At 37.0% G+C, this 24,467-nt stretch overlaps 1 protein-coding gene across 2 annotated transcripts in view; it reads right to left on the reverse strand.

The window, feature by feature from the left end:
* Mgtor (nuclear basket protein megator) overlaps positions 1 to 24,467 on the reverse strand; it is a 676,213-nt gene that overhangs the window by 327,436 nt on the left and 324,310 nt on the right. For both annotated transcript variants that reach the window (XM_090385135.1, XM_090385134.1), the window contains exon 29: positions 9,574 to 9,674. In XM_090385135.1, the coding sequence (XP_090241261.1) occupies positions 9,574 to 9,674 (101 nt within the window). The remainder of the gene's footprint in view (positions 1 to 9,573; positions 9,675 to 24,467) is intronic.

The following is a 24,467-nucleotide window of genomic DNA, read 5'->3' on the forward strand; positions in this document are numbered from 1 at the left end:
CTAAATCAATTTTGTTTCCTAGCACTTGCACTTTCCGTTGGTCCCTTTCCCTTCACCATTGTAATAAGTAAATAGGAATGAAGAGAAGATTCTGAAAATTCATTTATGTTTCTTATATGACTGAAGATTTCAGTGAAGAGGAAGACCTTTCACCATAATAGCATAAAACCCACAGAATTCCAGTTATTGGTATTATAGCAAATGCAATAAGATCGAGTTTACTATCCATTTATAATAGATTGCATTAACAGAAAAGCTCAATAAACCAGAAAGTGCAAACTGTTTTTATTGTTTTATGGTAGTGACCTACAGAAATGTGTTTTAGAAAAATATGACCAAGACATTCAAAACTGATTCTTATAACGGAACATATAATAAAGATGAAACTGTAGTGCAATTTTCATTATAAAAATGACCTTTTAGAGAGATATATAGCTTAGTTTTATATTAAAAATTTCAACTTCCAAGGTCTTGGAACAAATTACCATAAAAAAAAGTGTTATTTATTGGGTATTGATATTTTCACAATACCTTCATTTATTCCTATGGGATGCAAAATACGTTTCCACGATTTGGGGGGGGGCTGTAATTATTTTATCCCAGTACTGCACAGACAAAAATCAAATCAGACAAAAAAAATTGTAATGAATTAAAAATAAAAAATAAACTTGTAAATAAAACTCATCCTTACTGTTTTTTGATGCAATATTTTACTCTACATCTATTTATGGAATTGACAAAACTGAATACCACTTGATTCAATTTTGCCAATTCCTAGATCTCAATTCCTGAAAAATTAGTATTAGCCACAAGGTGCAAGGAAGTCTAAGTCTTATGCTGCACCAGCAAAAAAAAAAAAAAAAGTAATAACAAATAAATAAATAAAAAAATAATGATAAAATAAATAATTAATTAATAAATGATAACAAAAAAGGAAATAGACAACCTGTGCATTTCATGCCTCCCGTAGGTAACTATCCAGCTGACCTCTGAATTTCCTCAAACTGTCAGCCTCTACCACCCATATAGGTAACTCATTCCAGTCATTTAACAATTTGCTGGCTAAAATAAAACATACTGCAATCCAGTCTAAATTTCTAGCCCCCACCCCAGTTCAATATAATTTATAACTGTGAAAATTTCATCCTCATTCATTTTACTATTGCCTCTCAGAGCCTTAAACACCTTAATCAAGTTGCTTCCAAGGTGCCTACTTTCCAAGCTGTGCAACCCACATATTCAGTATTTCCTCATAAGGACATCCTTTTTCTGATCAAACCATATGAGTTACCCATATCTGGAATGTTTCAAGAAGCTCAATGTCTTTTTTTAATGTGCAGTCTCCACAACTGAACATGGTATTCCAAGTTTGTCTAATAATAGCCTTATATAATGGGATTACGACAGCCTTATCTCTATTAGTTATTGTTGTTGTAGTTCTATTAGGTTTTAGGAGAATCAATGACTAAGTCCATGTTGCTCAGTGTATATTGTCTGTAAATTGCATGTTACGAGGTCAATTTTCAATGTTTTCTGAAGAAAACCTGAGTTTCCAGGATAAAAACCATGCTACTCCCCACCTGAGACTGAGTAACTCAGCCACGTTGTGAAAAAGGCCCATAAAAATTCCTCCCATCATCGACAGGATTTGAACTCAGATCTTTTTCACCTGGTGTAGGGAGGATGGCGATCCTACCAACTGTGCTACCCATGAGGGAATCTCTCTACTAGCAAATTTTCAATAAAACATTCATAGGACACCATGGACCTTCCTTGCAACCTGTCTAATTGGAGAACTTCATGTCTGCCCGTATCGTACCTCCCAAGTCCATTTCTTCCACTACTGTGTTTAGTTCAACGCCAACAAGTATATAAGTTATTTTGTGGTTACTGCTCCCCAGACATAAGATCTTGCATTTTGCTGGATTAAAGCACAGCTGCCACTTTTCGAACAAACCCTGAAGTCTATCTAGGCCACTCTGCTCTGAAGAGGCTCTGCTTGGCAGTGATTGATCATTAACTACTCCACTAGCACAGTTGGTAGGATCGCCATCCTCCCTACACTGGGTGAAAAACATCATCTGAAAATTCAGACATGTCCTCTATCCCTTCATCAATGTCATTTAAAAAAAATCAAAAACAATAATGGTCCCAATACTGATCCTTGGGGAATCCCACTTCTTACATTAACCCAATCTAAGAAATAATTATTTAGCAACCCTGCTATCCATCTAAGGATTTTCCCTTTGATCCCAACCTGTTCTGGCTTATAAAGTAACTGTTCATGAGGAACTGAGCCAAATGCTTTTCTGAAATCCAAATAAACAATGTCGAAATTATTCCCTAAATCCAGCTCACAAATGACCCTATCAAAATAGCTAATTAGATTTGTTAAACGTGATTTTCCTTTTACAAAATCATGCTGCGTATCCTTCAGAATTCCATTTATATCCAAGTGATCCTGAATTAACAAGTACAGATCAATGTTGAAAAAAAGTCACGGGCTGGATTTGAAATTCAACAATGACAAGTCAATGGCAAGTGAATGTGTGCAATAAATTAGGACTGGCAGGTTCAACTGTAAAAACAATTATAAAAAATAAGGAATTAATTTTAGCAGCAGGAAAGACAGCTATTCCACTCCAGGGAACTAAATTGACTATGGCTGGGCAGGCTATTATGACTGAAATGGAGAGACTTCTAAATAATTTTATTGAAGATAATATCCAATGCAGAATTCCATTAAGTTCAATTATTATTAAAGAATAAGCAATTAGTTTATATGACGGTCTGAAGAAAACTCACCTTGAAAAAAAATGTGGAACTATTTAATGCTAGTAAGGGCTGGTTTGATAGATTTAAAAAGTGCTATAACCTACATGTCCAACATAGCAATCCAGGGGGAAGCCGCAGTTGCAGATCAAGGAGCTGAACCTTTCAAACAAGAACTTGTTAAAATTATTGAATAGGAGTGTTTATTTTTTTTTTTTTTTTTAATTTTTTTTTTTTTAGGAGCATTAGCAACTAAGGCCATATTGCTCCGGGATATGCGGTGGTCATTCCCTTACCTTTCCGCATCCTCCGTATTTGGTGTGACGGACTCAAAACCCAGGTCTAATCAAGAAGCGTGTGCTACGTACTACTGCTCCTCCCCACCTGGCTACGGAGCCGCCAGGAGTGTTTATACTGCTTAAGTTTTTAACATAGATGAAACAGGACTTTTTGGAAATGAATACCTAAAAGAAGAAGTTTCATATCAAAAGAATAAAACAACATGCCATGCTTCAAAGTAGCAAAGGATCAGTTGACTTTATTGTTGGGTGGTTTTAATATAAAATCTACCGCTGTTGTTATTTGATTTTTAGGAGCATTAGCAACTAAGGCAATATTGCTAAGGGGATATGCAGTGGTCATTCCCTGACCTTTCCACATCCTACGTATTTGGTGGTGATGGGCTTAAACCCCCAGTCTAATCAAGAACCGTGTGCTACGCACTGCTGCTCCTGCCCACCTGGCTATGGAGGCACCAAAATCTCCTGCAGGGGATTTTAAATTAAAACCCCTTTTAGTTTACCATTCAGAAAATCCAAGGGCTCTTAAAGGTTTCACTAAATCAAACCTACCTGTAATTCTGAAGGCTAATAAAAAAAGCTTGGGTAACTAGGCCTCTTTTAGTTGATTGGTACTCTGAATTCTTCCGTCCCGCAGTGGAAAAATAACCTTGACTACAAAGCAATCTGATCATGGACAACGTGCCAGGACATGCAAGCAAAGAGAGCTTAGAAGACTTAAACAATCATATAAAACTTTTTTACATACCTCCAAACACTACATCTCTGATACAACCAATGGACCAAGGTGCTATTGCTACATTTAAAATTTACTACATAAGGAATACCTTTTTCCAAGCTATTAAAGCCATCAAAACTGGTTAAAATGTACTGAGCCTTAAAGAATTTTGGAAATCCTGCAACATTAAAACTGCCATCTACATTTCAAGTGCCTGGGATGAAGTGACTCAGAAAACCGTGGATGGAGTGTGGAGTAAGGTTTGGAAGGACTGCATAACAGATTCCCAAGAACCTGATGATTCAGTTGAGAATGTTAAAGTGGAAATAGTTGAGCTCGGAAAAGAAGCAGGATTGGACGAAATTGACAGTGACAACATACAAGAAATTATCGACAATGACGGTGATGGCCTCTCTAATGAAGAACTCATGGAAATGACAAAAGAACAAGAGCATGCAACTGAGGGAGAATATAACAAGATCCTACAGATGAAGAATGGATAAAGTCACCGACTGCAAAAGGACTTTTGAACACTTTGAAAAAAATGTTGCAATTATTTCCAGGAGAATGGCCCTGACATGGAACAAAGTCCCAAGGTAATAAGAAATTTAAAGAAAGAAATGAATCCCTAGATGATTTTGTCAAACAAGAGGAAGAAAAACAAAATATAAACCAAAATCGACACATTTCTCAGTCAAAAATACAAAAACTTGACATCCCAGGGCCATCAGATTAATAAATTCATGATTTTAACTAGCATTTTAAGTTTAATTTTGATACATAATGTAGTAACTTACCACATAATTATATACGTTATGTAATATAGAATATTTTATATGTACAAATTTTTGAATATTAAATATTTTGACCAACATTCGCACATATTTTTACTACCATTTATTATTTATTAGGAAATATCCTATGGTATAGACTGCAACTCGCAAATATATATGTTACCTTATGGGAACATGGTTCTTGGTTTTTCCGGAATGAATTATCAGCATTAAATGGGGATCACCTGTAATAACCTCTCCAAAACATCTCTTAAGCTTCATGACTCCATTCAAAAGAGACTAGTCAAATTAATGAATATCTGAAAATATGAATATCTATAGAAACTGCCTTTTCTATAGATACTTCCATGTATTTCCAGAAAATTATAATCAACAGGAATTCAAAATCAACATGAACAAGTATCTTCTGTTTTCACAGCCTTTAACTCATTCATTGTACTAAGTTCTAATATGTTCTAATACTTTTCTGTTTAAGGTTTGCATTAAAAAAAAATAAAAAAAATTAAGTAAGAATTAGAAATGGGGAAATAAGAAAAATACCTGGAATAACATATATCTAATAAAAGCTAAGTGACACAAATGATGGGCATGCAGAGGGATGGGAGAAGAGAGAATGGTTAAACAGGTCTGAAGAAAATGTGAATGTAACAGGCCCAGATGCTGACCAAGCTGAGCAATGTTAGAAAGCATTAGAAGAAATCTAGCCACAGCTAATGATCTAACAGGAAACAGGACAGCATAGAGTAAAATACTAAATGGAAGGCTAGTACAAATTAATAATACTAATTAATTTACAATAAATGGAAGGCTAGTACAATAATAAATGGAATGCTAGTACAAATTGATAATACTGGATTATTACAGTAACCTGTACAGCCATTGGGTAAACAGATTTGGATGATATTTTTGGGAAAGTTCATTTTATTTTTCTGAAAACCATGAAGCATATTCTTCACTGCTTTCATGCTGGTGTTTCAAGGTTTCATCACTTGAATCTTCATTAGATTCTAATTGTTTTCACCCTAAAAACATTCATTACTATTAAATGAAAGCGTTGTTATACCTGAACTTTAGAATTAGCATTAGTTGAGGCATTTGATGCAAGAAAGCAAGCTTATGCAGCATCAGCAAAAAAAAATAAAAAAATAAAATAAAATTAATCAATAAAAAATAACCACTTCCACTTCACCCCTCTTTCGTTCGAAATACCTGTCCAGCTGAGCCTTAAACTTATTTATGCTATCAACTTCCATGACAAGGGATGAAAGTCTTGGATGATAACAACCACCCGCTGGTTAAAGGCAAATTTCCGCACGATCTATCCTACATCTGTCTTTCCTAAATTTGAATTTATGCCCTCTCAGGTGATTATTCTGAGCCAGTGGAAGAATCCCATCAGCACTGAGCATGCTCAAACCATTCAAGGCTTTATACACCTCTATCAGATCACCTCGCTGGTGCCTAGTCTCCAGACACTGTAATTTTCAAAACTTAAGCCTTTCTTCGTAAGAGCACCCCTTTGTTCCTTTCACTAATCTTGTTGCAATTCTCTGTACTCGTTCCAGCAGCTCTACATCCTTCTTAAAATGAGGCCTCCAGGCCTGTATACAGTACTCTAGGTGTGGCCTGACCATTGCCTTAAAAGGGAATAATCACCTCCTTATCCCTGCTAGAAAAATTCCTATATATCATTGACACTACACCATGAGCTACTCTTGCAGCCCGTCTCTGCACTGCTCAAAAAACTTCATATCTGCCTGCACAACCACCCCCAGTTCCATTTCATTCTCTACCACTGTCAGCATAGTACCACAGAGTTGATACGTTCCTCTGGGGTTGCTGTTTCCCATATGTAGTACTTTACATTTGTCAATGTTAAACTTCATTTGCCACCTCTCAGCCCATCTGCTCAACCTTTCCAGATCCTGTTGCAGCAGCAGCATAGTGTCAGTAGTGACCTTGACAACCCTGCCAACTTTAGTATCGTCTGCAAACTTGGACATTAAGCTTGATATATCATCATCAATATCATTCATAAATACAGAAAACAATAATGGACCCAATACTAAACCCTGAGGAACTCCACTAATAACATTAGTTCACGATGAGCAGTGTCCATTGATTACCACTCTCTGTCTTCTCCCCCTCAACCACCCCTTTATCCATAGCAGCAATTTGCCTCCAATGCCACACTGCTCCAATTTGTGCAGCAGTCTTCCATGTGCAACAGTATCAAAAGCCTTTCTAAGATCCAAGTATATAATATCAAAGTTATTCCGTGTATCCAGTTCTTTTGTGACTGCATCATAGTATCCAATCAAATTGGTCAGGCAAGACTTCCCCTTAACAAAACCATGCTGTGTCCGAGCTATAACTGAAGTCTTGTCTAGATGATCCTGCAGTGCTTCTTTAACCAGTGCCTCCATTAATTTTCCGGGAACAGAAGTTAAACTCACAGGTCTATAATTACTTGTGTCAGCCTTTGATCCTCCTTTGTGAATTGGGGTCACATTTGCACATCTCCAGTCCATGAATACCTCCCCTGAGTCCAAGGAAGCTCTCATAATTATGGCTAAGGGTTTGCTTACTTCCTTTGCTGCCTCTTTTAATATAACTGTATATATCCCAGCCACCCCAGGTGCTTTTCTTGTGTTTATCTTCAACAATTTCTCCTCCACTTTACTCTCAGTTATTACAAGATTCTCTAGCTTACTGCCAGAGTTGAATACACCTCTGGCATTCCCCTCGCTGAATAACTCCTCATGTGTGAATGTCAATGCAAAATATTCATTTAGTTTGTTAGCTACCTGAGCAGGATCATCAACAGTTGACCCATCGATATCAAGTGAACCAATCTGATTCATCCCCTTCCTTCTAGAGTTTACATAAGTAAAGAACTCTTTGCTGTTTTTCTTTGCATCCCTTGCCAAAGATTTCTCATAATCTGCCTTTGCCCACCTAACCTCCTTTGTAACTTGGTTACAGATCAACTTGTATCTATCATAGGCTTCTGTCACGTGTTAATTTGTATGTATCCTATGCATTTTTCTTCTCTGCCATATGTCTCATTAGTTCATCTGACATCCATTTAGGCCTAAACCTTGAACAATATTTCTTAGTTGGTATGTAAAGCCTAGTAGCTTCCAAGATAAGTTCTTTGAATGCTTCCCATTTTGAATTTGCTGTTGGTAACATCATCAGTTGGTCCCACCGTATAGAATTTAAATACTGTCTCAGTCCATCGTAGTCACCTTTATGAAAGCAATAACCCTTCCCTTTACCCCTAATGGTAGTTACCTCTTCGAGTAAATCCCACTTCAGCACACTGTGATCACTGCCACCTAGTGGTTCCTTTATCTGCAGATTCTTGATGCATGAAGAATCACTACTCATAATCAGATCAAGAGTATTACTCCGTCTAGTTGCCTCCTGAACATGCTGCTGCAGAAAACAATCATCCAATAAATCCACAAAAGCCTTGCTAGTGTGTGAGTGACCAGCCCCAAAATTTCAGTCAATATCCGGGAAATTAAAATCCCCCATTATAAGACTCTCTGATTTACTGGCCCACCCTATTTCCCTGTACAGTTTCTTATTATACTCATCAGAGTCATTAGGCCTATAGCACACTCCTACTCTCAATACTTATACCAATAGACTTGATATTGATACAAGTTGGAATATAAAAGACTTGTTATACAGATCATATTTCTGAAAGATTTAAACTCAAAAGAACTGCAGTTTTAAATCAAACAACTCAATTGCCTTATAAGTTTGCTGAGAATCACACACATTCACATTAAACTAAAACTTCATATAGCCTCCACCAATTTCATTAGATTGGATGGTTGTTTTGGCAAGGCAATCAAGGCCTTGCAATTTGGAACTAATAAAAATGAATTTGATTTTGCTATCATTTTGCAGTAAGCTTCAAAGCCTACTGCAAATTAGCTTCAAAGCAAGTTAGGACCAATGCTTCTTAACTTCAGTGATTGGAAGTGTATTTCTTTCCCACATTAAATCAAGAGTATTCAATTCAGTACATACAGATTCTTCTTTTAGTTTATTTTTTTATGCATGTTCACCAAATGGCAAGATAATTTTAAGTGGAAGCAGTATACTAGTAAAAAGGGGAAAAAAAATTTTTTTTGATTAAACAAAATTTTTTTAATGGAAAAAAATCCTATCCTTTAGAAAGGTGAATTAACTATATTAAATATGGCACACACTTTCATTACACTATCACTTTTGATACTGTAATGAAAGTGTATGGCATATTTTGAATGCATTTGAGTGTCTGTGAGGAAGAATGGGTTGGTGTTGAGATCTTTCCGACTTCTAACGTGGAATGATTTTGGGGGCATATCTTTGGTTGGGAAGCAGTATTATATTTTGTTAAGAGAGATATGTTAACCCATGTACAGAGGAAAAAGTGTCAGGTTATTCAAATGAAAGAAACTAACAACATGTCTTAGTTGCAAAATGTGAAAAATATTACATGTTGGTTGGTTTGGGATGAAAAACATTTCTCAAGGTCCTCAAGAAATTTTCTAGGAAAACAAAAAGCTGCAATAACAAAAATGTCTTAGGAACTATTAAGATGGGATTTCTCAAGCTTGCTCATGGATTAGAATCCTTGAAACCAATGGAAAATCTTTCTGTATCCATACTGTGTGAACAGATGCAATATATCATACTCCATGATATATGGAGTATGACATATTATATAAACTTAATTATATAAGATATATTATATAATTAAGTTTATATAAGATGGCAATTAGATAGTATGAATCAGAGTTGTAATACTCAATATGTTGTATGTTGATATTAATATTTGTAAAATAAACTCCTCTTATTATTTTACAAATAAGATGGCAATAAAATTATACAATTATTATCTAAGTTAGCTTACTTAATTAGCTTATATATAATTAAATTTATATAGGATAGCAATAGAATTATACAATTATTATCTAAGTCAGCTTACTTGATGACTTGCAAAAGCTTTTCAGTACTTTTAGTGTCAGCATTATCAGAAATTTCATCCTGCCATGTCTTGGGTTGTATGGCAGCCATCTGGGTACCCATCTAAATTAATAAAACCACTATTATACCAAAATCAAATAATGCAAGATATAAAATGAACTGATATACCATTTATCAAGAATGCAAAAAAACTGTGCAATGATTTTAATGATTTTTTTAAGTAAAATGATTTCTTAGGAAAAATTTATTAGTCGGCAGCTATTTTCTGAACAATGTTCTTATGCTTATGTTTTCAAATATCTGATTACAATGCATTTCCTGCCACTTGAAATTGAAATATCATATCTACATATAAAAAGTAAACAAGTCACCTTTTCCTGATTTTTTAATACAAGAAGTTGTGCATATGACATCCTAAATACTACATCATATCTTTGGCATCTTAGTAAAATCTCAGATTTACACGGTAAATAAAATTTAGCTTTGCACACACACACACACACACACACACACACACACACACACACACACACACACACACACACACACACACACACACACACACACACACACACACACAAGGAGAATACGTTTTAATATTCTGTCTAAAGGACTGTAATATGTAACACTTCATTTTTTGTAATCCATATATTTTATGCAACAGATAAGTACACATCACAGCCAATTTATTAACTAAAGAGGAAAACAGCAAAATTTCATGCTAAATTTGTAGAAGTTTCAATGGCAGGGTTTTACTGTTTTTCTGTGTGTGTGTGTGTGTGTGTGTGTGTGTGTGTGTGTGTGTGTGTGTGTGTGTGTGTGTGTGTGTGTGTGTGTTAGAAAAAGACATATATAAATTGTTAGCATGGTAATGTGCACAACACCCACCAAATATAAGAGATTTGGATGATGAAGGCTTACAAAACCATTTAGAAGCAGATATTCTTTGATCAAAAAATTAAATCAAGCATAAAAACTGAGTGCCAAATAAACTTACTACCTCTAAAATATTCAAATACTGTTATTGTTGTTAGATTTGTTGGTGCATCAGCAACTTAGGCTATAATGCATAAATATTGCTATGATATAGGCTTAGCTCTGTAACTTCATGGGAGGATGAAGTTACTATACTCACTAAATAGTAATGCAGCAATGAATGAGCTAGACTATATTGATTTGTCAAATTTAAGAATATTACCTATGGTTATGATACACCACTGTCTGAGATTAAGTAACGAGAAAATTTTATGAAAGATTTCATCCAATTAGGGATAATAATATTGTTACTGGTTTCAGCAATTTAGTTCATATCCTGCCATTGTGTATTACGGCTTATTAAGTGTGTTCAAAAGCAGATTTGCAGGTCTGTACTGATATAAACCTGGAATATTCACCTGAGATCAACTAACTACAGTGTCCTGATTGAATAGGCCTTTAGAAATTCTTCTGATCTGTGATGGAATTCAAACCCAGACCTCACCAAACAAGTAACAAGCAGTGCACTATGAGGAGGATGCTAATGGAGGAACAATTCAGAAGTTTATATCAAGTGGGCATCATAGTTTAGAGCAGGGATTACCAACTGTATGCCCACGGGTGCCAAGGTGCCCACTGAAGCATTTTCATGAGCCCAGGTGAAAAATCGGAGTGATCGCCCTATAGATCCTCGGACCATGTTGGATTGTCGGATCACCACTAACCTGGGGTACACTAGGATGGGAAGTTATATTTATGTTTTGCAGCAATGGTCTTTCAAGTGTAATAGGCAAAGTGGTTGTAAATGTTTAAAGATTATACTTCCAAAATCAAAATTTATCTTCAAAAACTAGTGCCAATGACCACAGATGGTGCACCTGCGATGGTAGATATCAGAAACAGTTTCATTATATCAAGTGGGCATCGTAACCTAACCTTTTCAGTGTAAAAAAACATATTTCATTTCTGGCAATAATTACACTGTTCAACAAAAAAATTCTTTGAATTGTTTCCTTTCTTAAAAAAGGCAAACTTTACTAATTTTGGGTTGAGAAAAACAAATATGATTTCAGAAATTTTTTATTAGCTCTAGTTTTTGAGATACAGTACTTTCACTATTGTCTAAGAATATAGTAATTTCAGTAGTAGTCGGAGTGAAAAGTAATATTAAAACAATCTCATATTTACATTTTCTTGATACAACATAAATCACAGTTGTTTTTGATTAAAACATAAAAAAAACAAGAAAACTGCACAGGAACTGAGAGTACTTTCTCAAAATGTGGCCTATTCATGACATTGACTTCTTTTCGCTTGTCACTTGTATTCCACTTTCAGAGCATCTCTTGTTACTGTCAAAGAGTAGTCAGCAAGCATTCCACCTACCCTGATATCTTCTTTCCATTGCTGAAATGTCTTGGTGGAATTGCTCACTGAGTTCCTCACTCACTGCATCACAGCTGTCAGCGAAGAAGGCCAGATGAGAGACAAGAAAGTGGATTTTCAGTGACATGTTGCAGCCTAATTGATGATACTTTTCTAGAAGTTTGTTCACAGTCTCAACATAGTTTCCAGCTCTTCGGTTTCCCAGGGAGTCATGCACAACACTTTTAAGGCTTTCCAATCTGCATTCTCGTTACCCTGGAGGACTTGCTCAAAGTTTTATTCCTTTAAAAGTTCATGAATTTGTGGAACAAGAAAGATTCCTTCCTTAACCTTAGCATCACTCAACAGCGGAAATTGCCCTCTCGGGTACTTGAAAGCTTCTTCATCCTGGTTCATCCCCCTAACAAAGTTCTTCATGAGTTCCAGTTTGATGTATAAAAGGGGAAGAAGAATTTTGCTTCGATCAACCAGAGGATTTTACTGGACATTTTTTCCCTGGGGCACAGATTTTCTCTTAGAGGCCAGACTTTTCTCTTGCAGTGCAAGTACCTAGCCCAACTGTCCCACTCACACAGGAAACAGTAGTACTTCGTGTATCCCAACTGCATGCCCAGCAGTATTGCAATCACCTACAGGTCTCCACAGATCTGCCATTGGTGGTCTTTGTATTTCATTGCTTCCAGAATTAATTACATATTCTCATATGTCTCCACGTGGACAGCATGGCCTAGAGGAATTGAAAAAGCGTTGCCATTGTGGAGCAAACAGCTTTTAAACTTAGCTTTGATGAGTCTATGAATAGCCTCCAGCCCTGTGGATTGTGCTCCACATTCAAAGCTATCAAACCATTGACATCACAGCAGGCAACAAGGTTGTTTTCACTTTTAAAATATGGAGTCAAAGCATTCTGCCTGCTCCTGTACATGGACAGCTTGACATTTGGTTGCAGAAGATTCCACTGTTGAAGCCTTGATCCCAGAAGCTCTGCTTTATCTTAGATAGATCTAGTTCTCGAATTAGATCACTTAGTTCCCCTTGAGTGATTCTGTGTGACTCAGGTTCTGGCACAAAAATCAGGATCCTGTGATGCTGAAGGCCCAGGTTGACCATCATTCCTCACACTGTCCCCATCTTCATCAGATTCCAAAGAGTACTCTTCTGGAGGGTGAGGTACAAACATACCATCCCCATGTGCCACTGGTCAGTACCTGACAGGATGTTGGAGTATTCCACAGCCCACTTCCTTTTTTTTTTTGACATGCCATGCTGAAGAGGAGGCACCATGTAGAAATAACAGTCATTTACATGATTTGAAAGCTCCCTCTAAATCACTGGGATGGCAAAAGGCATGGAACGTTATTCATCCTTTTTTATCCTTTTTTATTCCACCATCCATGGAAATTTACAGCACATGTATTGCAGCAAATATGAGGTGCCCAGGGTTTGTCTTCATCCCCTACCTTACAGCCAAAATAATGGTAGTAGGCTGTCTTCACAAGTGGAGTCAATGGGAATTTCTGAGTAGAAAATGTCACATCACCACATACACAACAAAAATTGTTAACACATTTACATGGCATCCTGGCTTTTTATGTAATTTTTGTCCATAAACTTGGGGGGGGGGGAATGGCGTATCGGTTCCTGTTTCAGTGTTACCAACCTATCTATTCTCCAGACTCCAAAATTCTTTAGTATTCACCAATATTCCTCTAAATCATAAGAGGCTTATATCCTGGGTTCCAGGACATAGCCTTTAGATGTTATATTACTTTTTCTCATCCTGAAATTAAAAAGAACTGAATATTTTCAAGCCAGAAACATTTTTGGTGTTGACCAGTGTTACATACCATTGTATTATTCACCAGAAAAATACTCTGTGCAAAAGTGATTTGTTTTAAGAATGTGATGAATGTGGTAACAAAAATTACAAATTCCATTCATTCTTCACATTTTTATCACAGGATATTTAGATCTTTCTTGAAAAGAAAGAAGTTGAGTCTGAGTATTCAGACTTGATATTGCACATCAAAGTACGATGGTCGCATAGAGAAGATTATGGAAAGATCTTGTACCTTCCCGATGTTCGAGTATTTCTCAAATCCAGAAATGAGGAATATCAACGACTTAATGACCACACTTGGCTGCTAGAATTAGCATTTCTCACAGATATGAATTTGAAACTTAATGTATTATATCTTGAACTTCAGGGAAAAGAAAAGAATATTGCTGAAATGAACAGTTTAATCAGTGCATTCAAAGGTAAACTAAACTTGTGGGAATGTGACAAGAAAAAAGTCACTGTTACACTTCCCTTAAAAAAGGTTTTTATCGGAACTGTCACTGAAAAGAGTTTTAATATTCAGCCTTTTGTGGAACACCTTGAATAGCTAAAGCAAGAATTCAGATGGTATTTCGAGAATTTCAAGAAAATTGAGCCAGTTGTGAAATATTTTATAAATCCCTTCAACAATGTACATATTTCTGACATTTCGGTATTAATTGGAAACTTATTTAAAGCAGACATTGCAGAAACTGAAATTGTTAATCTTCAAAGTGACATTGTTTTACGATCATATAAAAAAGATAATGACTTCTGGAATCAGGTGGTCAAGAATAAGTATCCTTTATTAAAAAATGTAGCCCTAATGGTGAACTCTTGCTTTGGTTCAACGTACCTCTGTGAATCACCACTTTCTAGCATGAAGGTCATAAAGTCAAAGAACAGATCTAGACCAGGGGTGGAAAACAAATGGCATACGTGCCCAAAGTGGCACATGTACAAATTTTTTGGGGGCACAGAATTCAGAGCATCCCAAAAAATTTCAAACTTCATGCAGTGTTTTGTTTGATATCAGAGTGGTGAGAAGTACTGACGAAATTGTGAAACAAAATTAAGAAAAAAAATGTATATTTCACACATTTATTCAAAACATAAGTTATTCATAAAGTTATGTCAGATATATTATCCACATTCAGTATTTAGTATAGCCTCCTTCATTGTCAATTATGGTTTGTATGTGGCATGGAGATTATTCTTCATTAATTCTCATAAATTTTTAAATATTTTAATTGCTATTTGCACTTTACAGATTGTTTAGAATGTCAGTTCAACCAGCAAAGAAACAAAAACATTCAAATAACGAGGGGTGAATATCAAGAATCCTGGAGTGAAAGATTTGGTACAATTCAGAGGGATAGATTTAGCTAATTTTGGCACACACCATTAAAAAGATTCGCCACTCTGGATCTAGATTTAAGATGCACATCTAATCGATTGTTTGCAGGCTGGGTGTTCATATACTCCAGATTTTTGTTCGATAGCTGAAGATATGCAATCACAAGTTTCCATTAATTTTAATTAAATTTTATTTTATTATTTAAAAAGTAAAATCAAAAAATAACACATATATATTAGCATTAGCAAAGGAACATGATGCAAGACAGCAAGCTTATACAGCATCAGCCAAAAGAAAAAAAAAAATCCCTTCCCATTTCACCCATCCGGTCATCCCAAATGTTTCTCTAGTTCAGCCTTAAATTTAATTAAGCTATCAACTTCCACAACAACTTATGGAAGTCTGTTCCAGCAATCAAGTACCTGCTCGCTAGAGGAAAACTTCCGCACATCTATCTTACAACCATCTTTCCACAATTTGAATTTATGCCCTCTCAGGCGATTATTTTTAGCAAGAGGAAAAATGCCATCAGCACTGAGCATGTTCAAGCCATTCAAGGCTTTATACACCTCAATCAGATCACCTCGCAGGTGTCTAGTCTCCAGACACAAATTTGCAAAACAAGACTTTCTCCGTAATTGCAACCCTTCGTTCTGTTCACTAATCTTGTTGCCCTTCTCTGTACTTGTTCCAACAGCTCTACATCCTTCTTAAAATGAGGCCTAGAGACCTGTATACAGTACTCAAGGTGTGGCATGACCATTGCCTTATACAAGAGGATAATCACATCCTTATCCCTGCTAGAAAAATTCCTGTATATCATTGACAAGACACCATGAGCTACTCTTACAGACTGTCTGCACTGCTCAGAAAACTTCATATCTGCTTGCACAATTACCTCCAGGTCCTTTTCATTCTCTACCACTGTCAGTGTGGTACCACAGAGTTGATACATTACTCTGGGATTAATGATTCCCATATGTACTACTTTATATTTGTCAGTGTTAAACTTCATTTTCCACCTCTCAGCCCATCTGCTCAACTTTTCTAGATCCTGTTGCAGCAGTATACTGTCATTAGTGTCATTAATAACCCTGTCAACCTTCATATCATCTGCAAACTTGGACATTAAGACCATCATCAATATCATTTATAAATACAGAAAACAACAACGGACCCAACACTGAACCCTGAGAGACTCCACTGATAATGAGTCCACGATGAGCAGTGTCCATTGATTACCACTCTCTGTCTTCTCTGACTCAACCACCCCTTTATCCATAAAGGGGTGGTTGAGTCAGATTTTGGTTTGAGTCAGCAATTTGCCTCCAATGCCACACTGCTCCAATTTGTGCAGCAGTCTTCCATGTGCAACAGTATCAAATGCTTTTCTAAGATCCAAATATGATATCAAAGTTATTCTTTGCATCCAGTTCCACTGTGACTACATTATAGTATCCAACCAAATTAGTCAGACAAGACTTTCTCTTAACAAACCCATGCTGTGTCCGAGCTATAACTGAAGTCTTGTCTAGATGATCCTGCAATGCTTCTTTAACCAATGCTCCATTAATTTCCCTGGAAAAGAAGTTAAACTAACAGGTCTATAATTACCTGTGTCTCCCTTTGATCCTGCTTTGTGGACTGGGGTCACATTTGCACATCTCCAGTCCATGGGTACCTCCCCTGAGTCCAGGGAAGCTCTCATAATTATGGCTGGCTAAGGGTTTGCTTACTTCCTTTGCTGCCTCCTTTAATATAACTGGATAGATTCCATCCACCCCAGGTGCCTTTCTTATGTTTATCTTTAGCAATTTCTCCTCCACTTTACTCCCAGTTATTACAAGATTATCTAGTTTACTGCCAGGGTTGAAGACACCTCTGGCATTCCCTCCCTGAATAACTCCTCACGTGTGAATGTCGATGCAAAATATTCATTTAGTTTGTTAGCTACCTGAGCAGGATCATCAACAGTTGAACCATCGATATGAAGTGGACCAATCTGATTGATCCCCTTCCTTCTAGAGTTTACATAAGAAAAGAACTCTTTGCTGTTTTTCTTTGCCAAAGATTTCTCATAATCTGCCTTCACCTGCCTAACCTCCTTTGTAACTTGGTTACAGACCAGCTTATATCTATCAGAGGCTTCTGCATCACATGTTAATTTATATGTATCCCATGCATTTTTCTTCTCTGTCACATGTCTAATTAGTTCATCTGACATCCATTTAGGCCTAAATCTTGAACAATATTTCTTTGTTGGTATGAAAAGCATAGTAGCTTCCAAGATTAATTCTTTGAATTCTTCCCATTTTGAATTTGCTGGTGCTAACATCATCAGTTGGTTCCACCGTATAGAATTTAAATACTGGCTCAGACCACTGTAGTCACCTTTACAAAAGCAAAAACCTTTCCTTTACCCTTGATGGTAGTTACCTCTTTGAGTAAATCCCACTTCAGCACACTGTGGTCACTGCAACCTAGTGGTTCCTTTATCTGCAGATTCTTGATGCATGAAGAATCACTACTCATAATCAGATCAAGAGTATTACTCCGTCTAGTTGCCTCCTGAACATGCTGCTGCAGAAAACAATCATCCAATAAATCCACAAAAGCCTTGCTAGTGTGTGCGTGACCAACCCACAAATTCCAGTCAATATCCGGGAAATTAAAATCCCCTATTATAAGACACTCTAATTTACTGGTCCACTCTATTTCTCTGCACAATTGCTCTTTATACTCATTAGATTCATATAAGGCCTATAACACACACCGACTCTCATTTTTCCTTTCCCAGTGCTTATGTCACACCAAACAGACTCAACATTGCATTGTTCACCCACATCAATTGGATGCACTTCCTTAGATTTTATGTGTTTCTTAACTAACAGCATAACCCCTCCTACCTTCCTGTCCTGTCTATCCTTTCTGTACACATTGTGCTCCCCAAATTCCAGTTCTGCACTGCTTATGTCTGTGTGACACCAAGTCTCCGATATCCCAACAATATCTACCTTTGATGTCTTGACTAGCACTTCAAACTCATTGAATTTATTAACTATACTTCTAGCATTGGTGCACATGCAAGTATACATGCACCTGTTTCTACTCTTAGTTACCCTAACACAGCCCATGTATTTACTTGTTCCACTATGAGTCCCAGCAGTCCTGGAAATTCCCATTGCCTTGCTTTCCAGGCTGCTGCTGCTCAACTGCATTTCAATAGAAGTAGTGCAAGAATCACTTTTACCTCTGCCAGCAGCTACTGTTAATCTATTATATAACAATGCATTATTCTTTGGTGCCCATGACTGTTTAATTAATATCAAAAGTAGCCCGCCACCATGAAAAGTTGGCAACCCCTGGTTTAGAAAATATCTGAACGTTGCCAGTCACTGTTTAGTTAGTATCTCTGCCCCTCCTTGTAAGTCAACAAGGAGGGAGGAATGCTAACTAAATATTCTGACTAGCTTGTCCAGAGAAAATGGAAACTACTAATCTGTTGAATTATGGATATGATTAAATGAAACTGCAGATTTTTCATTTTTATACAAATTTTATATTCCAAAGACTGTCAGTGATGCCATGTTTGAAAACAACCAAATTTTTATGACTTTTCTGTAGTTGAGCTTGAATATTTGATCCACCCTCTATTTGGTATCTGAAACCTGACTGTTCTTTCCATATTCAACTTTATTTCCCTTGTTATGAACTAATACAGTTGGTGCTTTGCTGCACTCATCTGGAACGTGTCCTTCAAAAAAGCAACCTCTAGATAATGGAATGTAATTGCTGTGACACTATTTGCCCCCACCTTTCAGCATTTTAGGTCTAATTTGATCTACATCTGTTGCCTTTTCACACTGGTAGTTTCGATAACCTTTTCTAACTTAACAGATATAGGACAAAAATTTGCCCCGTTTCCATCTTTAGCCTTTCTGAGTGATTTTCTAAAATATCCTTCTCCTTTGTTTTAACTTTGTCAATTATTTATGTCTTTCCTTCCTGTTCTATGATTTTTAAGTAAATTCCGAAACATCTTTTCATGATTTTTCTTTAGCACATATCTTAGCCCTCTTATACTTTATTTTTATATTCCTATAAGACAGTAGCAATTTTATTTGTTGAATTTTTTTTTATATCTTTTCTTTTCTCTAGTTTGCTGTAATTTATTAGATCCATCATGTTATTCTGAATTTCCTGCCATCAGAGACCTTCTCCCCCACATACCTCTTTTGCAGCCTTGATCAATGTTCTCTTCAATTTTTGCAGTTTTCCATCTAGTCAAGTTTGCATCAGAATTGCCATTTAACTTTTGAACAAGTTTTCATATTTATTTAAAGTTTGTTGGCAAATCTGTAAACTGATTTTTGTCCAATTTAATACTTCTTTATACTTTGAACACTTTTATATCTTTTTTAAAGAGCCATTTAAAATATTTTTTTCTATACTGATGCTTTTCTTGTTCCTGTTTATGCTGCCTCCACGGAAAGAAATAGAAACTTGTGGTTATCTTTATGCTGAAAAATCTGAATTTACAATTATGAGTGTATGGCATGTGCAAAATTCTGTAAATTTTTTACCAATGTTTATTTACCTTTCTCTCGAAATATTCTTAAAATATCTCTAAATGTAATGATTTCCTACCCAGCCATTTAAATCTCCAACCATACCTATCTACTCTCTCTCTTTCAAATATATTTAACAATTCTTCTATTTCATCTTTTTTTTGAGCTTTCACTGGTCTGTATGCCCAGACAAATTTTAGCACCTAACTTTCCCTCTCACATTGTTGTTTGGAGTTTTAAGGTGCAAAAGCTTCTTTGGCTATTTTGTACATGTTCAAATTTTGCTATTATACAGATATATATATATATATATATTTTTTTTTTAGGAGCATTAGCAACTAAGGCCATATTGCTCCGGGATATGCGGTGGTCATTTCCTGACCTTTCTGCATCCTCCGTTATTTGGTGGGCATGGGTTCGAACCCCGGTCTAATCAAGAAGCATGTGCTACGCACTGCTGCTCCTGCCCACCCGGCTTAGGAGGCGCCTATACAGATATGCTGCTACCAATGACGTTGTTGCATTAGATGGCTATTAGATTTATTAACTTAAGGAAGCTTGAAAGCTCATTAATATTTAATTGGTCTTCCTAAAATAAACTGAAGAGTTAGTGGTTCTTGTAACTGTGCATGTGACTGTAATGCACACATTCTATAATTAGATGCTTTACTGTGAGTTGAAACGGCACTTAGTATATTACAGAAGATCATATTTAATTAGGAGGTAAGAATTTATTAAATGTGTATGTGCAATTCTAGAGCATGGAGATTATAAAATCTTCATGTCCGTTTGATCAAAAACCTGATTTCAACATTCTGATTGTTGTTTAATTTGATATAATTTATTGCTTGTTTGACATTGAAAGGTTTGCATCCCTATGTTTTCAGAAACTTTTCTAATAACAGAAATGTAGTTGTCTAGAATTTTATCCATGAAAGAAAATATATTTAATGAATCTGGGAGCTTGAATAAGCATACATTAATTGTCTGGCATTCCAGAATGTTTAGAAAACTAATAGAATATAACTATTTGTTTTTTCTACCCTAGAGATGAGAAAAGCAAGAAGGAACATTTCTTAGATATAGATGGATAGCAGAATCTTCTAGTTGTTAAGCACATAATACACTTAACGAGTCTGTAAAAATAATATTTTTACAAGGTAAGAATTCGTCATTATAGTCTAGAGCTGTATATATGAAAAAGATTTCCACAGCTCCTGCAGCAGCAGGAGCTGTGGAAATCTTGGACTCAGCTGTGGAAATTTTGGACTCAGCAGTATACAAATGCAAGTAATCAGAGAACTGTATTAAGCAGAATCTAGCTGTTTAATAAGATGGTTTGATTTTTTCCCCCATTGTGTGGGAGTCATGTGAACAGTCAATTGAGCCAGCTTCCTATAGTGATGATGATGATTTTTGTTTTTTATGTTGCAAAAACGTCAGAGGTTATAATGCACCAGGGAGAATTGAAATTTAGGTAACCTATGAAAAGGTTACCTAGTCAAAAGTTGTATATATATATATATATATATATATACAAAGGGTACTAGGAAAGTTTTGCAATACAGCTTTGTTTATTTAATTTTTTCAAAGTAATTTCCTATACATTCAATACACCTCTCCATCTTCCGAAACCAATCTTTAAACCAGTTCTGCCAAGTTTCACTAGGGAGTAAAGCACACTCGTTGTCCCAAGCCCATAGAAGGTCCTCATCACTGGAAAACCGCCTGCCTCCCTTTTAGCTTCATTTTCACATGCGGGAACAGTGCAAAGTCGCAGGGAGCAAGGTCTGGACTGTAGGGAGGGTGCTCCAGAAGTTTCAGTCCTGTCGTGGTCAAATATTCGGTGCAGGCTTTGGCGCGGTGACCTAGAGCATTATCGTGATGGAGGTACCAGGTGTCCATTCTTGACTTTGGCCGCAGGTTCTTCATAGATCCAATGACTTTAGGCAGGCATTGTTCAGTATACCACTTAGCTGTGACTGTCTTCTGCGTGTCCAAAACGACACGTTCCACAATTCCACTCGATTTGAAAAATACAGCTATCATTTTCTTCTTTACAGATCGGGATTTTCTGACAATTACGGGTGTGTCTTCATCATCAAAGACCCAAACTTTGTTTTGAGCCTTGGTCGGCAGATCGTAATAGTACAGCCAAGTCTCGTCACCTGTCACGATGTTGTTCACATACCGAGATTGTCCCTTATCAAACTTTTTTAACATCTCCCGGCACCAAGTCACACGTCGTGTCATCTGCTCTTCAGTCAGTTGATGCGGCACCCAGAGAGAACAAAGTTTCTTCACGTGCAAATGATCTTGCAGAATCGAACGAATTGCTGGTGCATTTAGGCCCAAAGTATCCTCTATCTGTTGGTAGGTCACTCGCCTGTTTTCGTCAAGCATTTTCCTCACAGCAGTAACGTTTTCCTCCATAACTGACGTTCGTGGCCTTCCCGGCCTCTCAGAATCCTCCAGAGTGAAATTTCCCCTTTGGAATTCTCTATACCACCTGAATATCGTTGTACGATGTGGACTATCATCATCTAGTGCAAGAGTCATTTCTTCTAAGCACTGGTCTATGGTTAAACCACGCACGAAATTATACCGCAAAACTGTCCTTATCTCATTTCGTGACCACGATGCCATCGCAAGCACTTTACACTCTCACTACTAATGAATAACTGAGCCCATCGACCTGGCATGGCGGCTACTATGCACGTATGAACATGTCTCAACATGCAGCAACAAGCAGCTTCCTGTGATTCATTGTTGCATCATATTGCAAAACTTTCCTAGTACCCTTTGTATAAGAAAAAGGCAGTATCAGGTAGAATGTTCAACTCGGTGTTGTGAGTAGAGCTGAAGGTAGACAGTAAGTGGGGGTATCCGACTTCATCCAGTTTTTAAAGGGGACGTCATATGCTGGTATTTGAGCATGCCAGGGTAGAAGGGGATGTTTTGGTGACTGAGCAACTTTGTCTACCATTATGCTAAGCTCTGTGTCTTTGTCTGCCATTATGCAGTAGTCCTTGGACACAAATACCGAAGGTACAGTTGGCAGTCCGACGTGTGTTATAAAGATTTTTCCACCGTGGTTCAAAATCATCTGTCCACTTGAGGTGGTCTGATAGGGAGTTCAGCACTTCAAGACATACTGTAAAGACAATTGTTTTCATCGAAGTGACAATGATGGTTCATTTGCTTTGACATACAGACTTTGGGCGGGTAATGTTCTGAAGGCACCAGTAGCAATACGAATGGCCTGAAGGTGAACTATTTTCTGACCCATACTCTAATGGGTCAGAAATGGGTACACTCAAAATTAGAGTATGAGACCCATACTCTAATTTTGAGTGTACAAGTGTATGTCCATGCACTTGTACACTGTGCATGGGCACAGGCAGATGGAATAAAGTGCATTTGCCTGTGCCCCAAGAAGTAGAAAAGAGAGCATGGAGAATATTAAGCCGTCTCATGCGCTTTGTGCACAGCTGACAAATGTTTTGGAGGAATGTCAGCTTTTTGTCATGTATGAGTCCCAAGAGCTTTGTCTCCACTACTACTTGAATGGTTCTTTGTCCAAGTCTTAATTCTAAGGTTCGGGGTGAAGGTTACGCTCGTCACAAAAATGGATGCAAATGGTCTTCTCTGGTGAGAACCCAAAACTGTTAGTCACTGCCGAGGAGTTAAGACAATTAATGGCTTATTGCAGTTGTCTCTCAATGACCCTCATGTTGCATGATTGAGGAAATATACTGAAGTTATCACCATAGAGGGCACTGTTTACAGTTGGAGGAAGTTGTTCGGTAATAGAGTTTACTTTAATGGCAAAAAGCATAACAGTTAATAAAGATCCTTGTGGTACCCCCTCTTCTTGGCAAAAGGGCCAAGAAAGGGTGGATCCTACTCGAACTTGGAAAAGACAGTGCATAAAAAGTTTTTAGTAAAAACAGGAAGGTGACCTCTTAGACCGAGGTTATAAAGGTCTTTTAAAATACCAAATCTCCAAGTTGTGTCATACACTTTTTCCATATCAAAGAAGATGGAGACCAAGTGTTCTCTTTTTAGAACCATTCCATAATTGAAGTCATCTGGTCCAACAATGGTAGCCTTCGTAATGGCAAGTGCTGTTTTCAGGTCGTGGATGGTAAATGGCCCATTATATGGGTAGAAACCTTTTGATGTAAAATTAAGGGCCTGTTTGTCAGTGCTGTGTTTAAGGACAAGAAACTCTGGGGAGTAAGATGATGTTGCTGAGATGTTACCCTAAGAACACTAGCTACTGCAGTAGAGTCTGCATCCATTAGATTTCAGGAGTGATGAGGGGTGGGCAATGTATTTCACCTTCATTTTCCAGTTTTTTCCCAGATCACCTTAATGCTGGTCATCTGGGTTAACAGATGATGTGAAATGGATCCAGGATTCTATTTTGCTCTGACATCAGATATAACATCAGATTTAGCACATGCACATTTAAAAGCTATGAGATTGGCTGTGGTGGGATATCGGCAGAATATTCCCCATGATTTGTTTTGCACCTTTTTTTTTTTTTTTGCTGCTGTTCATTCTGAATTCCATTATGGTTTAGGAGATGTCAGTACTAGGTGGCAAATATATAGAGCAAACAGTTAATAAAAATCACACTGTAATTTGAATTGCCAGCCTATATGCTGGTTGTAAGTTGCAAAGGCTGAAATGGGGTCTGGTTGCCCACAAGGATGAGGAGGGCCATCCCCAATTCTATCCTGACGTATACTAGTAATGTCACGCATCCTGAGGTCATCATTTGC

The sequence above is a fragment of the Mastigoproctus giganteus genome, chromosome 11, assembly GCF_048544385.1.
Source record: "Mastigoproctus giganteus isolate SK-2022 chromosome 11, ASM4854438v1, whole genome shotgun sequence".
In the NCBI taxonomy this organism is placed as follows: Eukaryota; Metazoa; Arthropoda; class Arachnida; order Uropygi; family Thelyphonidae; genus Mastigoproctus; species Mastigoproctus giganteus.